Here is a 16,411-nt window from a genome sequence, read left to right as displayed (position 1 = left end):
TAAATAATTTCTTTAGGCAGTACCTCTAACAATCATAGCCCTTGGCAGACTAGAAGATAACCGATCCCTGCCTGGAGGATCATACGATCTGAAACCGGATATAAAAGAGGCAGCAAAAGGAAGCGAGATGAGCTGAGGAAGGGGAATGGACTCGTTACAGTTGACTGGGCTTGACTGACACTGCCTCTCACAGGCACCCTCCTGACAAGCCATCAGTGTCGCGTTTCATCAAGCCTTAGATTCCCAGCTTTTAAAAATGTGCAACCAAATACCATATATGCTGTTCCAGGAACAAAAACGTGCAGTTCGGAATGTGCAGTTTCACGCAGATAAAACATTTGTATTGTGCTATCTTGAATTTGCAAGGGTGTTTTTATAGGTAACATTTCACTGAGCAGCACTCTCGCTCATGCAGGTATGTATTTCTTTATATACAATATCCTCTGGGGAAAAACTATGAATGTTTGGTTACAAAGGATGGGGGGCAAGCTGCCCTCTGCCCTGCTCGCTGAGATCCACAGCTTCACTCCGTATGATGATGGGAATCCGAGCCGTAATGGTGGTCATGCAGGGAAAGTAGACCGTCCCCGTCAGCTCATACCCGACGTCCATGATGTCCTCGGACTTGTGAGAGCTGGTGACAAGCATGACCTTGGGCAGCAAGAGGGTGCTGTGGATCTTAGTGTCTACACAGGACCCAGCTTCAAGGTGTGACTCCAAGCGCAGCAAGTCATTGCGCTCTTCCAAAGTGCGCAGCTCGGCCCTCAGGTTGAAGCCCTTGTATAGTACAACTGAATGGAGGATGAAGACCGCTTTCTTGATGGATTTGCCTGTCCGGTTGGTGATCTCAGTGGTGAAGGTGATGTTGTCCCCGGGTGCAAAGATGTTCTTGCACAGAGAGATGCGTAAAGTGATGGGGGCGCTCTTGAAGCAGCAACTGTAATGCAGGAGCTTCTCCTCTTCTACTACCAAAGGGTACTGGAAGGAGGTGGAAGGGGCGAGAGAGGGTTTAAGAGACAGCAGGACTTCAGGCATGCCGTTGGCCCATCCGTCCAAATCCCAGAACACGACACTCTTCCACCCCAAATTCTTTTGGGCTCTCACAGCTTGTGCTTCTGTGTCAGTCACAATCAGGATGTGTCTCCTGACTGCAAACGTTCAGCAGCCAGGGCAATTCTGCTGCATTTCTGCACTGGGAACAACTGGATGATCTGATTGCACCCAATTCAGAGACACAGCAAAAACGGCCAATTCGTGGAGAAGGCTGACAGGAAAGAGAACAAGCCAGAGCGATGAATCACACAGAGGTACAGCGGGCAGCCTCTTGAGGTTCTTTTTGTGACAGGACTCTCGTGGCTGACAAGAGAGGTGGGAGTTATTGGTTGCTCCTGGTTGCCACTGGCACTGACTAGCAAGTCAGAAAGACTTGCTAAATTAAAAACTAAACATCATATTAAACAAAACAGCAGATAATTATGCAGATTGTAAACTCTCAAGGGTTTAGCCAAAACTGTGTTATGGAAAAGACAGGTTAGGAAGGGGGGATTGGAAGGAAAGGAGAGAAACAGACAGAACTGCAGAGTGGGCGGGAGGCCTTGGCTTCATCTGCTGCTGTTTGAGTAATTAATAAACGCAATTCTATATTCTGATACTTTCCTCTGCTAATATACTGCTGGACTCTTTCTTGCAGAAGAATTTAGAGGCAATAGAGCTAAGGTTTCCAACCTTTAGGTGGTGGCTGCAAACCTCCCAGAATTACAACTGAACTCCAGGCCAGAGAGATCCGTTGCCCTGAAGAAAATGGCTGTTTGGGGAGGTGGGCTTGATGGCATTATACACTGCTGTGGTCACTCCCTTTCCCATACCCTGCCCATCACAGGCCCTGGGAATTTCCCAGTCTGGAGCTGGCAACCCTAGAGTGGGCCATCCCTGTTCAGGCTGCAATTGACTCACAAAACCCCTACAAGCGGAAAACTAGCACTGTAGGGCCGGGGGAGGCTAGGTTAGAACTTTATGGCCTACTACTTTTAGGGGCTTTTCCATATGGAGGAATAAAAACAGTATTTCTCAGTCTGAAGTCAGGTCACCCACTCTATTGCATGAGGATTCTGCTTACTTACCAGGCACGGAGTTCTGAGCCTTCTAAATTCTCTTTGGAACTCCTGTCCAATCCGGCCTTTTTGTAGCTTCTGGAATTTTAGAAGATGGCGGCCACAAAGGTGCGCACCGCAGAGCACGGAGCCCTTGCATCCAAGCCTTTCACGTTTGTCCTTGCTCAGAAAGGAAACACTTACCTCAGATTCGATGGTGTCTTGGAGGCAGACAGAGGTCCCTTGCACCTGCAAGTATTTCTTTTGCTTGGCCAGGATGAGCTCACGGGTGGCACAAATGGCTTGCAGGAAGTAACAGATGCGCCCGACCTGACTGGTGAAGGTGGAGGGGATTCTGGGAGGCAGGACGAAGCTGAAGTTAAAGGTGTGGGTGCCTGGATCTAGCCAGTTCCCTGCAGGCCAAAAAGACATTCTGCTCACTTCCCCCACACTTTTGGAGGCCTGGAGCTCTGCAAGCATAAGCCGCTGAGGAAACCTCCTCTCAAGGATTCAGGTACCAGCTGTGCTTGTAAATATTCTGAACTGGTCGTCGGAAACAGAGCTGGCGTTTCCGTGGTCCAGGGCGGGGTGTGGAGCCTGGGGGGTATGGGCAGAATGAAGTCGGAGCCTGACGGATTTTAGTGCACTGTGGCTTGCACACCTCGGAAAGTGGGGCAACGAGACAGCATTTAAACACACCTTCAGACACACTGTCAACAAAACACCTGATGCAAAAGAGGTCAGATATGCAGATCAAATGTCTGAGGACAGCCAAATAACCTTCCCACCTTACTGGGGCCTCCTGGTTATCGTGTAGCCCTTCAAAGATAGGGAATTTCAAAATGGAGACACTCCTGTGTATGTGCCTAAGGCACTGATTCCCACGCCACCTATCATTATACACTCCTTTGCTTCCTCTGTGTCTTGTAATAGAAAGGTGTATTTGAAGAACACCGAGCTCCTACAATATGTTATCGAGAGCTGAACAGCTGCATGTAAAGTGGCAGGCTGCGCATATATAATGTCCGTGCCCAGGTATTTATAGAATAAAGACAATTCCTTCCTAGAGAATCTAGAGATGATTTCTTCCCTTATACTAGAGATTTATATAACAGTAATAACAATAACAACAATAATAATGGTGTCCAGGGCTTTTTTTCTGGGAAAAGAGGTGGTGGAACTCAGTGGGTTGCCCTCTGTGAAAATGGCCACATGGCTGGTGGCCCCGCCCCCTGATCTCCAGACGGAGGGGAGTTGAGATTGCCCTCTGCGCCGCTCAGTGGCGCGGAGGGCAATCTAAACTCCCCTCTGTCTGGAGATCAGTGGGCGGGGCCACCAGCCATGTGATCATTTTCAAGAGGTTCCGGAACTCCGTTCCCCCGCATTCCCCCTGAAAAAAAGCCCTGATGGTGACAATATTTCCCAAAGGGTACGCCGTGCTATGATTTGCAACCAAAGCAGAGTTTTGTGGGAACTTAAAGGCTGACAGATTTGTGGCCATGTGATAAGCTTTCAGTGTCTCTGAATGATGAACACCACATTCAAAGGTGCCACCACAGTAATCTTTGTTAATGATCATCAGCATTATAATTATTATTTCTTAAACATCCAGAAACCAAAGGCACTGCCTAATTTAGGATATAAACAGTGAGAGGGCCCAGCCTGCAAAGTTCATAAGGCCACCTTGGCAAAGAAGAGATCTGAGCCAGAACTTTCCGATTGTCCCCTCATCCTGTTTCATCAGCTGTACCTGATGAACTGCAGATGAAATCTGGGGATTTCTGTATGCAAAAGCAGGCATTTTCTTCCCTAAAACAACATTGTCGAAAAGAGGTGTGTGTGTGTGGGGGGGGGCAAGGTCACCCACTAAGCTTCCATGGCAGGGTGGAGACTCAAACCTAGGCCTCCCAGATCTGAGACTAACACTCTAACCACTACTCCATACTAACTCTCTTAATATTATGTAATAATACTAAATACTAATCAAATGCTAAAATACCCTAAATTCCTTTTCCCTAAAACTATTTGATCAGAGATGCTTAAAAAATCCAGTCAGAATAATCCAAAGCCCGGCTCAGATTTCCAGGTCAGGAGCGTGCCCGTGGGGAATGCCCCTGTTGTGCGCTGGCCTGGGGTGTTTTTTGTCTCCTGGGCCTATTCCTTGGGGCCTTTTCTCCCTGCCAGCCAGGTGAGTGGTGGAGGAGGGCAGAGGCTGGGAACGGGAGATTGGCGGCCCTAGAGACAACCCAAAAGGTTCCTTCTTCCTACTCATGGAGGACAGCATTCATCCTGTGGGAATTTCTCCTGAGCAGGCATACTGAAATCAACCACACATGCAAAAGAAATTTGACTGTCGGGTCCTGGAGTCAGGCATCTGTTGATTTGCTGTAAGGAGCCCAATAAACAGAAAAGCTGTTCATCCCTAGGCAGAAGGTGCCTCATGGTCCAGATCTGCCCATTTCTCCTTCTGCTGTCCTGAACGGCATGCAAGGCCCCCCTTACTTTGGGCTGTGCGTAACAGAGACGTCGTCAGCCCAGAAGTTTCAGATCTGCCTGGAAGCCCTTCCCTCCACTGGATGGTTACCTACCTGCAGGTGGAGCCTGGCGTTCTCCCCGAATTATAACTGATCTCCAGACTACAGAGATCAGTTCCTCTGCAGAAAATGGCAGTTCAGGGGGCGTAGACCATAGATGCTTAAGGGCCAAGCTAGACGTGCAGGTTTTTAAAGAGTTGGGCAGTTAAAAAAGAGAGCCCAAAGGGCCTCAGAATGCAGTCACCTGCATGGAGTGTGCCATGTTTGTTTTCCTCCCAGAGGAGAAGACAGAGTCACTTGCCAGAAGTGTAAGCTGGTCAGAGTTTTGGAAGAAAAGGTTCATTGCCTGGAGGAGAGGATCACCACCCTTCAGGAGATCAAGGAGGGAAAGGATTTTATTGACAACAGCCTGGGGGCTCCACACAGCCAAGAAGAGGAAAGTCAAGGAGGAGGGGAAAAAGCCGATCTCCCTTCTGAGCCTCCTCTCAGATCTACAGTACAAACCCGAAGGCGTCAACGAAGAAGATGCTCTGGTCCACTTGAGCTCAAGAATCGCTTTGAAGTGCTAGAGATGGTGACAGAGGTGACAGTGGAAGGAGAACTGCAAAGATCTGGAAGAGGGAGTGCAGAAGACATGGGGCCACATGGAAGTGGAAAAAAACGGAAGGTGGTAGTCGTCCGGGGACTCCTTGCTCAGGGGTATGGAACGCCATGTCTCTGGGCCAGATCCCCTATTCCGAGAGATGTGTTGCTTGCCGGGGGCCAGAATTCAGGATATTACCGACCGGCTGCCGAAACTCATCAAGCCTGCTGATAAGTACCTGTTTGTGCTGATTCATGTGGGAATGAACAACACGGCTTTGAATACTGTTGCCTATGTGGGGGAAGGAGGGGCTTCCCCCCCCCAAGCTGTTTCCCTGTGTCCCAATAGCACGGTGGGGGGGGGGAGGTTCCTTATTTTTACTGCTCCATGTGCACAAAATACTCCATGTGGAGTGAAAACGGAAGAAAACAACAACCCTCCTATGCTATTTTGACACAGGAAACAGCTTGAGCCCCCCCCCCCGGCCCAGCGGAGGCATTCTGAGGCCCTTTGGGGTCTCCTTTCTTTTTTAACAGCCCTTCCCCAAAGCTGCTGTGCAGCTGCAGGGAACTCGAGTTGGGTCCGGGGAAAACAAACGCAGCTCTTTAAAAACCTGCATTGCCTCTTGACCTGAAGTGAAATCACTCCCTAGTTCCCCCACGCCACAGACCACCCTCTCGAATTCTCCCAAATTCCCAGGATGGAGTTGCCAACCTATTCTAGTGTCACCTTGTGCTCAGTGAAGGAATGGGCACTCAGTCCATGCTCACAGACACACGTACTATGATCACTGCTTCTTGTGCTGCAGTGTTAAGGGTGAACCCAATTTCATAGCTGGGTGTGTTGTCTTGGAGCTGCATGCCCCCTCCCCCCCCACATACTTTACCATAACACTCCCAGCAAAGTGGACCCCTCCTTTCTCACCTTCAATATCAAACGTTTTCTTCTTGTGGACATAATCAGCTCGGTTAACACAGCTCAAGTCCTGGCTATAATCCCTGTTCACATGGGCTTCTTCCGTCCACTCTAGGTAGCCTCTTCCAATTAACTCAACCTTCACCAGAGGGTTGATGAGTGTGCTGTGGAGGCTCAGGACCACCTGCCCGTCCACCTCTGAGCCAGAAACATACACGTCCCTCGGCACCACCAGCTCAATGGACTTCACCACTGACATGGGTGGGCAAAGAGATAGAGGCTGATTCCCTCTCTAGCCTTGGAATCCCGTGCAAGGTTGCAGTTGGTGTGCACTTTGGGTGATGTCAGAAGATTTGTGACATCACAGTGTAAAAGAGATGGGTAACGGGGGTCAGCAGGGTGAGAAGGGGGCAAAGGAAATCCAGGGCTCCCACCGTGCCACTACAGAAATAAACGATATAAGAAGGAAGGTGTCTTGACATAAGCAAGCCCTGGAACAAGTATGAGAATTTATAACACCTTTCCAGAATTTGGTCAGCCGTCTTCAAGCAGTATGCAATGAGAATTATGTCCCATTAAATTAAGTTAATGAAATCAATTAAATAATTAAGAGGTGCCTGCTTACAGGAGCACTCATCTGAGAAGGAGGCTACGTAATACGCCTCTGCAGGATATACCACGCTAGTCTGGCTTCCTTCCTTGGCAAGGCAGGTACTTTCTGTTATGGGTCATCCCAGTGTGGGCTGGCAACTCCAGACTGGATTGGATCGGATCATGCAAAGCAGAGAGGGGGCAGAGAAAAAAGACTGCCTATTGCTGTGTGTCTGCACAAGGTTTTCCCCAAAGCTGGCCTCTTCCCAGTCAGGAACTGTGGATCGGGCTGATCCACAGTTCTGGATACACCTCAGTTGTTGCCCTCTGCCCAGGTCGAAGAAGTCTAGGTTACAAGATCCAACAGGAATAAGGAAGAGGTCATTAGGAAGTTATTAGGATAATAATATGAAAAGTGCCTCCTAGACCACAGCAAAGGCCTGCTGCAGTTTCCAGTAGTGGCCAAGCCAACCAGGGAATACAAACAACAGCCCTTTGCTGCTGTGCGCCGCTGGAGGTTCTCTGAGGCAAGCCAGGCTCTCCCTGGGGGTCTGACACAAGAAACAGCCACTCCGTTCCTTATCACCAGAAAGCTTTATTTTAACGTGTGTGGCCTCTGGGAGTCTCCTATCACAGGAGCACAGAACAAATCACTTCAGAACAATTTATACCTTTTACACAGAAAAGGAGCAAGAACAAGGGACCAAGAGAACCACTACGCAGAGCTGGCTGCCATGTGGCAGAGATTTCCATAACTTGATTCTTTTTCTTTTTGTGCTTTAGGTTTTTAATCAACGTTTCTGTTGCTTTAGTCCCTGGGAGATAAATTCAAATACTCTGGCTATGGTTGTCAACAGCCTGGAGAAAAAAAACATCCTGCACCCTTAAGAGAGGCTTGATAGGATGGTATTTACCCGTTGATGTTATTTAACTCCATGTTGTGAAATGTTTCCGCTGCCTATTTTCACGCAATAAGCCCCTGTTAAAGGGAGAATTTTTCTCCAGGCTGCTGGCAACCCTGCCGCGGTCACTTCTTATAACAAACTCTGGAGTCAGCTCTATCCCCATACCTGCTTGAGCAGCAATACTGCTCCATAGCCGACCACTGCTGCACCACCCAGAACTCGTGTACCAGCACACTGTCCAATGTGGCATGTACTGCCATGTGCTCGCTAAATCCACTGCCACGTGTCCTTTTTGCTGGAGGTGCCTGTGTTTAGAATCAATGTAAAGATGATCAGAATGCTCTCCAAGACCCTCTAAACTCAAAAGCGGGTGCTCAAAAGCGGGATACATTCAAAATGTATCCCTTCCCTTCTTTTAAATAAGAGGGATTATATGACTAATTTTAACATTATTGTTAGGTGACATTTCACGAATCCAGAGGTGCAACTCCTCTTTCAAGAGTATCCAAAAGGTTTTACTGGGAAACAAATTTTCTATCAAAACCAGTGACGATTAGTGATCCTTGCAGAAAGGTTTGTTTTCTTTCAGGTATGAAGCCCAATTATGACTCACCGCTGCTTATTGGATTTGACAATACCCCCCCCTCATAAGAAGCATCAGAAGTGTGATAATCTTCCAGCAGCGGCAAGGTTCAGCGATTTAAATGGTTTCGCTGCCTGTTATGACCAAACAGACTCTAATTTGCTGTGTTTCTTCAGTAGATTAACGCTGTCTGATCAATCTCATATGCTAATCAGATTTGAAGCATTTCATTCAAATTTGAAATCTATTGTGCTGGTATTGGTATTGCAAGTGCTCTCTATGGCCTCTCCTGCCATTTTTACTTTGGCCATGCCAGACTGCCTGTACGCAAGAGCATAAATCAATACAAATGAGACATTAAAAACAGCAATGCTCAGGATCTAGGAGGAGAGAAGACATTTCAACCACTGTGGAAAAAATTGGGAATTGTCCAAATTCAGCAAAAGTAAGTTTCAAGTGAAGACTCCAATGGGAAGCCGTTGAGTTGAAATTCAATTTGCAGGACTGATAATATCAGTCTTGGCAGCTGGGAGCTATTGTTTCTCAACTCAATTGTCTCTCTGTAGTTTTCTTAAGACACACACTGATCATCTTGCTTTGCCAATTCACCACGTCACCTGTTGGGAGATGACCTTACCCACCATGATTGGATCATTGGCTCTTTTGACCTAACCCTGTTTTCATCTGAGCCCGGTATGGGGTCACACCCCTCTCTCTTGAATGGTTGGTTTTTGTGGCCTCCTTTTGTAATCAACACACCCTTCTTTTTGTACTTATGTACATTTATTCCTGCCAATGTGTATTTTTTAATGGGAATGCATATTTTCTCCCGTGCATCTGACAAAGTGATCCATAGCTACTGAAAACTTCCACCACCATAAACGTATTACTTTACAGCTTGTCACAGGGGTTTGGCCATTAGCCAGGAGGCTGTTGAGGCCTGAAGCAGCTCAGATTTTTCACAATTGAGGCTTGATTCGGTTGCTTAAAATTGCATGCAAAGATGCCCCTCTTGACTTAATCTTGGTCATTTGTACTGACTGATTGATTTACGAAAATCAGTTGGGAGAAAACAATGACTGGGGGAGGGGGGTGGGGAGAGACAGGGCAATTCAAGACAGTTCCACCCTTCTAAACCCACTGACTCATTGTGACTCTGTTTGGGATTGCACCATTAGGCATAGGGCAGGAACTGGGGGCGTGGGTGGTGCTTCAAGGCCAAACTCCAGATAGGGCAAGTGGAGGGGGACTGCCCTGGCCACAGCTCCAGAGAGTCAGTGGCTGGGTGTGTGTGTGTGTGTGTGAAAACGGGGGTAAGCAACCGTTTCCCATCCCATTTTATGCTTTTTGCCAAGATTTTCTTTCTATCAAGCATCCATGTAGTGAGCACCTTTGTGCCTCCTGCACGGAGTTCAGGGAAGCAGACACCGTTCTCCTTTCTCCATTTTTACCTCTACTTAAGAAGCCAGAGAATCATGGGCCAAAGGCCACCTGGAGTGGCAGAGAGAGGATCTGAATCCAGGTCTCCCTGATGATCCTAGTTTCAGTCCTCTTTTTTTTTGCTACTTGTTTTGTAAAATGGTTTGCACTGTACACTTTTAATACACAGTTTATACAGGATTCTTATGGACCATGTGGTACAATGGTTAGACTGTTGGTACGAAGACCTGGAAGACTCGAGTCCAAATCCCCACTTGCTTGCCGAGTGAGCTTGGGCCAGCCACCCTTTCTTAGCCCAACCTAGAAACATAAGAGCTGAAAGGAACTGCAAGTGTCGTCTAGTCCAGCCCCCGGCCCAACACAGGAAATTCACAGCTATCCCCCCTCACCTCCCCTGCCTGACCCCTGCTCTATGCCCAGAGGAAGGCAAAAAATCTCCAGGATCCCCAGCCAATCTGGCCTGGAGGAAAATTCCTTCCTGACCCCCAAGTGGCCATCAGTATTACCCTGGGCATGTAAGGAAGGGCCACGAGAGCCAAGCACATCCCTTCATGCTCGTCCCTCTCCAGGTCTGTGTACATTCATGTAAAGTCAGAGAATCATCGCAGGTGACCACCTAGCCTCTTCTTAAATGCCTGCAGGGAAGGAGAGCCCCCCACCTCCCGAGGAAGCCACTGAGGGACCACTCTGACCGTCAGGAAGTTCTGCCTAATGTTTAGCAGAAAACTCTTCTGCTTTAATTTTAACTCATTTGTTTCTGGTCCAACCAGCTGGGGCAACAGAAAACTACTCCGCTCTATCCTCTGTGTGACGGCCCTTCAAGTACTCTCATATCACCTCCTCTCCATTCCGAGCTCCTTCAGCCTTTCCTCCTAGGGGGACCTGGTCTCCAGACCCCCGCCATCTTCGCTGCCCTCCCTTGGACAAGGTCCAGCGTGTCGACGTCCTTCTTAAACCCGCACAGGGTTATTGAGAGGATAAATGTATCCCTCCTCAAGACCTTTGGCAGAAAGAGTTGATAACACCGGAATAAGCAGGTTGCCTCTGAGCACGTTTCAGAGCACTTTTTCTTCTCCTCACTGATTGAGACAGTCGCGCTTTCTCGGCTCAGCCTACTTCACAGGGATGTTGTTAAAATAATATGTGCCCTGACCTGCGTTGCTTGGAGGAAGAACAAGAAGTGAACGGGACAGGCAGACGGTCTCTGAGTGCGTGCAGAGCGCCTTCCTTCCTTACTCACGGCATAACCCCCTTTCAACATTTAGAGCAGGGAGATGCGGGGGGGGGGTGTCTCAAAAAAGAGGAAACTGGTCTCTGCGCATGCGCACGTTTCCTCCGGCAGGCGGGGCAGGCGGCTTCTCAAATAATCCACGTAAAAGCGCCGCCTCTTCCCCAGAAATTCCCGCCAGCACTGGCCAATCAGGAAGCTCCGAGCTCTGCCCCGCGTTTTTCCGCGCCAAACTCCAAAGCCGGGAGGCGTAAAAGGACATTTTTTTGCACGCGCTGTTGCTGGGTTTTCTCTTCCAGCCAGGCTGGGTTCTTTTCCAGCTAAATTTTAATTCTTTGTTTTGCCCCTTTGGCGCTGTTGATTTTGCAAGTTTTGTGCATAAAGGTGCGTTTTGTGCAAGACATCTGGGAGTAAAGCGTTGGTTTTTGCAAGGTGAGTGGTCCTCTCGTTTTCCTCCAGAAATCTCCGGGACGGGGTTTGTTGAGTTTTGCAGTAGTAATTCCTGAAAGCTATAATGGGCCCCTAACGAAGCAACGAAACCACAGGCGTTGCCACTGCCCCTACGCGTTAGTATTAGCTAAGCTACGGGCCTGTATCTGCTTACTTGCAAGGAAGCCCAATGAGCAGGTACATAGATTGCACGTTTATTCCGTAGTAAACCTCACCGAATTTTATGACCTCCCGGGGGGGGGGTTACATTTCTGCAGTTTGATTAGTGCATGTTTACTCGGGAGTAGCCCCCAAATGAGTTCAGTGGTGCTAGCCTGTCAAGTTTGCGTGCGTAGAATCTGAGCCCATGAGCACAATTAAGCCGCCGGGCACTCAGCGGGCTGGAATGCGCCTTCTGTTTCTGCTCCAGAAGTGAATGGGACTTCTCGGCAAACGCGCACGAGTCGGGCTGCAAGATGCTCCTCGATTAAGGAAGCCCGAAGTCAACTCCAGGGATTTGGGTTTGGGATTCAGGAGGGCGTGAAGGGGGTCGGATGGCGGTTGCAGCTCTGCAAGTGCTCTGTGTGCCAGCAGCACCTCCCCCACCCCCCTTTTCTGACTCACGTGATTTTAGCTAATTAGCCGCTCTCGACCTTTTCTTGTGTCGTGTCCTGTTTTCGACGAGGTGGGGGCCGGCTAGATACTTCTGAATGCATTTTCTCTGATGGTTCTGGAAGTGAGGGTATACTGTCTTTGAACATGGAGGTTCCACGGAATTGCTGCAGATCTTTGCTGCTGATGTAATCTAATCTTTTCTTTAAACCTGTCCAAACTCCGTCGATCAGATCTTGTCTGCGTGGGTTCGGGCCCTGGTGCAAATCCCAAGCATGGGGATCTCTCGGTGGATCGTTTCTGGATCAAAAGTGTCTTAAATGCATGCTTTCTATGTTTTCCAAAGCCCACCTGTTTGCATTCCCGAACTGCCAGTTTCCCGTTCAGATGCTAGCTCATTTCTTCCTTATGACTTTGACAAGTTTCAGACTTGGTCTAAGTACAGTCTTATACATTTGTTCCTTTAGAGGGCAATTGTACCTAGGTCTGCAGCAGATGACCTTCAAGCTAGCATTAAAACCAGAGAGCTGTTCTTCCATCATGGTTAAGTAGCTGTCCTTTGGGAGCCAGGTTGGTATGGTGGATGAATAATTTTTTTTTTATTGGACCAAGGGGACCTATATTCAAATCCATGTTCAGACATGAAATGGCTTGCATGTTTTTGGGCTGAGTACCTCTATTGTCCAGCCTGACTCACCTTGCCAGGCTGTTCTGAGGGTGCTGTGGCACTCCACAGGTATTGGCCACATACCAGCAATAAGAAAGCAGTTCACGGTGGGAGCTTCTGGAAGAGGTGAGGGGACGGGCCTAGAACTTCTGGGCTGTGGATGTCTCCCCATTCATGGATTTCTGAACGTGGGAGGGGCCTAGCACAGGAAGAACTGGTCCTCCCACCTTGCAGGTTGAGACGCATCTTTCGCAAGCAAAAATGCTCCCTGGTAGGTGGCAACAGGATGAAGAGCAATTAATTGCTCTTGCATAGAATGTGGGGGACGGTCAAGAAGCAAGTCTTCCTAGGTATGACCTGGCTCACCCAAGAGAGGGTGGTTATGCGTAGTGCCTGGAAATAGTCTGGGGTGGGGGGAAGCAAATGCCAAGGGAGTTTGGTGGCACCTTCAAAACTGAATTGTTTTGAAGCTGTTCTGTCCACTCTACCAAATGCAAGAATTGCATCACAATTGTCATATATGCATACTGCCCACAACATGATCATGGAGGGAGGATTGTAAATGGGGCGGGCGGGGCAAGAGGGCATTTCCTATGATGTCACCTCGCCTTTGGAATGCTCTCCTCCCCCCTTGAGTCTTGCCTGGCGTCTCCTTTATCTTTGGGGGGCGCCAGGCCAAAACATATCTTTTTACTCAGGCTTTTAATGGGGGGGGGGATATCTTACCTGCTTTTGAATTGCCTGCTTCTCTTTTATGCATAGATGGATGCTATTGGTGTTTAATGATTGGTCCTTTTATGCTCTGATTTTTTAAAATTGTGGGTTGTCTCGAGTCAGACTCTGAAGAGGCAGCAGAAAAATATTCTGAAGAAATAAATAAAACCATGCAACACAGGTGCAGCAGCCAGGGCAAGAGACCCAGGAGGTCCTGGGCTCAAATTCATCTCTGTGACCTTAGGCAATCCTTTCTCTCTACTTATCTTATTGGGCTGTTGTAATGGTTACCGGATTGGTGCAGTTCAGATTAGATTTGAGCCATGCTACCTCTGTGCAAAGGCTAGATCTGCAAGCGAGTTTATCATTTAAGGGACAATGACAAATAAATGCCAATCTGGATCCCTTTCTGAAGAGGAAGAGCAGAACTAAACTTGTCCTGGGGAAGATGCCGTGCATGGGCCAGCCACTAGTAGCCAGGTCAGTTGGAACGTGGCTGTGGCCCTTCATGAGTGGAAGCTAAGCTGCTCTCTGATCAAGGCCATTCAGAGGATTTGGCAAAGCATTCCAGCAAAAGCCTTAAAAATCAAGCCCTTGAGGGGCTGCAGGGCTCACCCTGGAGTATGTCAGGTAGCCAGAATGTGGTGTTTGTGTCACAGGTTGTACATATTGTTGAGGGAGATGACTCTCTTTGTCCAAAGAGAAACAAAAAGTCTCTTGCTGTGCTTATGGGACTCATTGTCATGACAAGGGGCGATAGCAGATACGGAAGAGTGCTCTGGCAACAGCTTTGAGAGCCACAGTGAGCCTCCATGCTCAGAAGCAGTGTACCTCTGAATACCAGGCCATTAGGGGAAAGTGGTGGGCAAGCCTGTCACACCCTTTCCTTCTGGCAGTTTCAGGGGGGTAGACGTGTTGGTCTGCAATAGATAAGAAAGATTTGAGTCCAGTAGCACCTTAAAGACCAACCAGATTTTCTTTAAAGTGCTACAGGAGTTGAATTTTGCTTGTTCCTTCTGGGTAACATTACAGAGGCTATTAAAAATGGGATACTGAGTAGACAGCTATGCTTAAGAGCCACCTTCTGCCCGTTCACTCTGGCCATCTTCAGAGGCCCTGCTTTGGGTGCCTCTGCCACCTGAGGCTAGGTAGGTGGGAAGCTGAGAAAGGGCCTTCTTGGTCATGTAGCCAAAACTGTAGAACTCCCTATTGCTGTTTTCCACCAGTGGGTGAAAATTGTTTGTTTTGATTGGGCCACAGCCTCCAGTTTGTCAAATCTGAGGTCTATTGATGAGAGGACACCTTGGAGGTATTTTCCTTCATAGGGTTGCCATAGGTCGGAGGGGACTTGATGGCACATCACACACAATAACTGTTACTGGGCCCCTCTGTGTTCTTGATGGTGTTTGAATTTTATTGACTTTTGTTTTAAATTTAAATTAAAACCTTTAAAGTTTTAAAAAAATGCTCACCAGCTTAGGGATCCTGTTTAGGTAGAAAGGAGCCATCCAAAGTTTTAGAATAAATAACATCCATGTACATCAGAAGCTCCAGGGCAGAGCTAGACAGGACTTGGATGGGGGGAATTGGATTCCGATTTCTACTTTGCTATGGTGCTCACATGGCAACTGGGGGCCATTTTTTCCTCCCTCTGCTTGACCTACCTCACAGGGATGTTAGGGTAAAGTGCGGGGGGGGGAATAGATGCTGTCCTAGGCTCCTTGGGAGGAAGGGCCTGACAAAATTGCAGGAGCTCTGTGGAAATGCATTGTATATCCCTGGCTGAGTTCTGGAATGGGATTTGTTAGTGTAGTGTAGGTGGAGACAGAGCTTTGCTAATAAGGATTTGAAGCTTGCGGTGTGTGGCAAAGGGTCCGTGTGAGTTGCAGAGAGTTATATATATGATGCAGCAGTTCTACAAGTGCATGAAGGGTAGTGGGCTGTGAAACGTAGAACAGGGCTTTGTACATCTTGTGTACTCTGTGTCTACAATGGTGAAATCTGGGGGAAATATAAGATTTGGGGAAAGATGTAACGTGCAGTGACACTTTGGAGCAGGCATAGAATTGTGCAGCTTGATTAGAGCCATTCCTCATACCCAGAATTTTTCAATCCTGGGTCTCAGCCGGGAATGCATTTATGCGTCTCTTCCTCCCTGTAGCGTCAATTTTTGGATTCTGGGCTTGCTGATGTTGGACCTTAGAAGCCAAACTTCTCAGGTACTCACTGTAGTTATTTCCCCCCATATGTATCTTCTGCTGTAGCAGACCCAGAGGTTCATCTAACCCCGCCAACTAATCTCTTGCTTCTGGGAAGCAAGACATGAAGGCCCTAGCTGGGAAATTTGGACATACAGGGCTTCTGAACAAGTTAAAAATTCAGAGGGCCAGCCTATCACTGGCTATTGCATACCATAGCCAAGAAGAGAACTTCCATGTTCAGAGTCAGTACACCTCTGAATACTACCACTTCCTTTATGATCAGGACTTCTTGTGGCTCAGCTTGGGCAGCTGTTTCCATCCCGAGGTTGGAGTCTGAATATACAGGCTAACAGCGCATGTTGCTGTTCTTTTGCCACTGGAGACATCTATTTCCAGTAACTCAAGGGTTTCAGCCACGTCAGTCACATTGTTATCCAGCCTTTCCACTGAGGAACTCAGGGTGGCGTACCTGGTGCTGCTTTTCTGTTTATGCTCACAACCACCCTGGGAGATAGATTAGCTTGCATAAGAACGACTGGCTAAAGGCCTCTGAGTGAGCTACTTAACCAGAGTCTTCCTGGTTCTAGCCCAGTGCGTTAACCCCGACACCACACGGACCTGTGACTTCGCCTGTTACCTTGGTGTCTTATTGGAAGTAAGGGGCAAGATCAAGTACAACTTGACACCCTGCAGAAAGCACTCAGCAGATGACACTGCAGTGGCTGAAACATTTGACTGCCTGAGCTTTTGAAAAATATTGTGAGACTTATGGAAATACAAGTGCACTCAAATTCCAGAGGGATTTGGTCAGCCTTTGCAGCAAACCCCAGAGCCACCTGTGACTCTTGAAACATACATTTTACTGTAGATAAGTGCAGATTCAGTAGACAACAGTCCCAAGTAGTAGGACGATATCTTT

At 48.2% G+C, this 16,411-nt stretch overlaps 2 protein-coding genes across 2 annotated transcripts in view; one reads left to right on the top strand and one right to left on the bottom strand.

Moving 5' to 3' along the window:
- LOC129330871 (E3 ubiquitin-protein ligase UHRF1-like) overlaps positions 1–16,411 on the top strand; it is an 83,038-nt gene that overhangs the window by 25,065 nt on the left and 41,562 nt on the right. The gene's annotated exons all lie outside the window — the stretch shown is intronic.
- On the bottom strand, positions 469–6,381 carry LOC129329853 (arrestin domain-containing protein 5-like). Its single transcript, XM_054979561.1, has 3 exons — positions 6,132–6,381; positions 2,295–2,503; positions 469–978 (listed from the first exon to the last, which is right to left on the bottom strand). The coding sequence occupies exons 1-3, from the start codon at positions 6,379–6,381 to the stop codon at positions 469–471; spliced, it is 969 nt and encodes a 322-aa protein (XP_054835536.1).

The sequence above is a fragment of the Eublepharis macularius genome, chromosome 5 (assembly GCF_028583425.1).
Source record: "Eublepharis macularius isolate TG4126 chromosome 5, MPM_Emac_v1.0, whole genome shotgun sequence".
NCBI classification, from domain to species: domain Eukaryota; kingdom Metazoa; phylum Chordata; class Lepidosauria; order Squamata; family Eublepharidae; genus Eublepharis; species Eublepharis macularius.
Note: the sequence above shows the minus strand (reverse complement) of the source record. Positions and strands in the feature narration are given on the sequence as shown.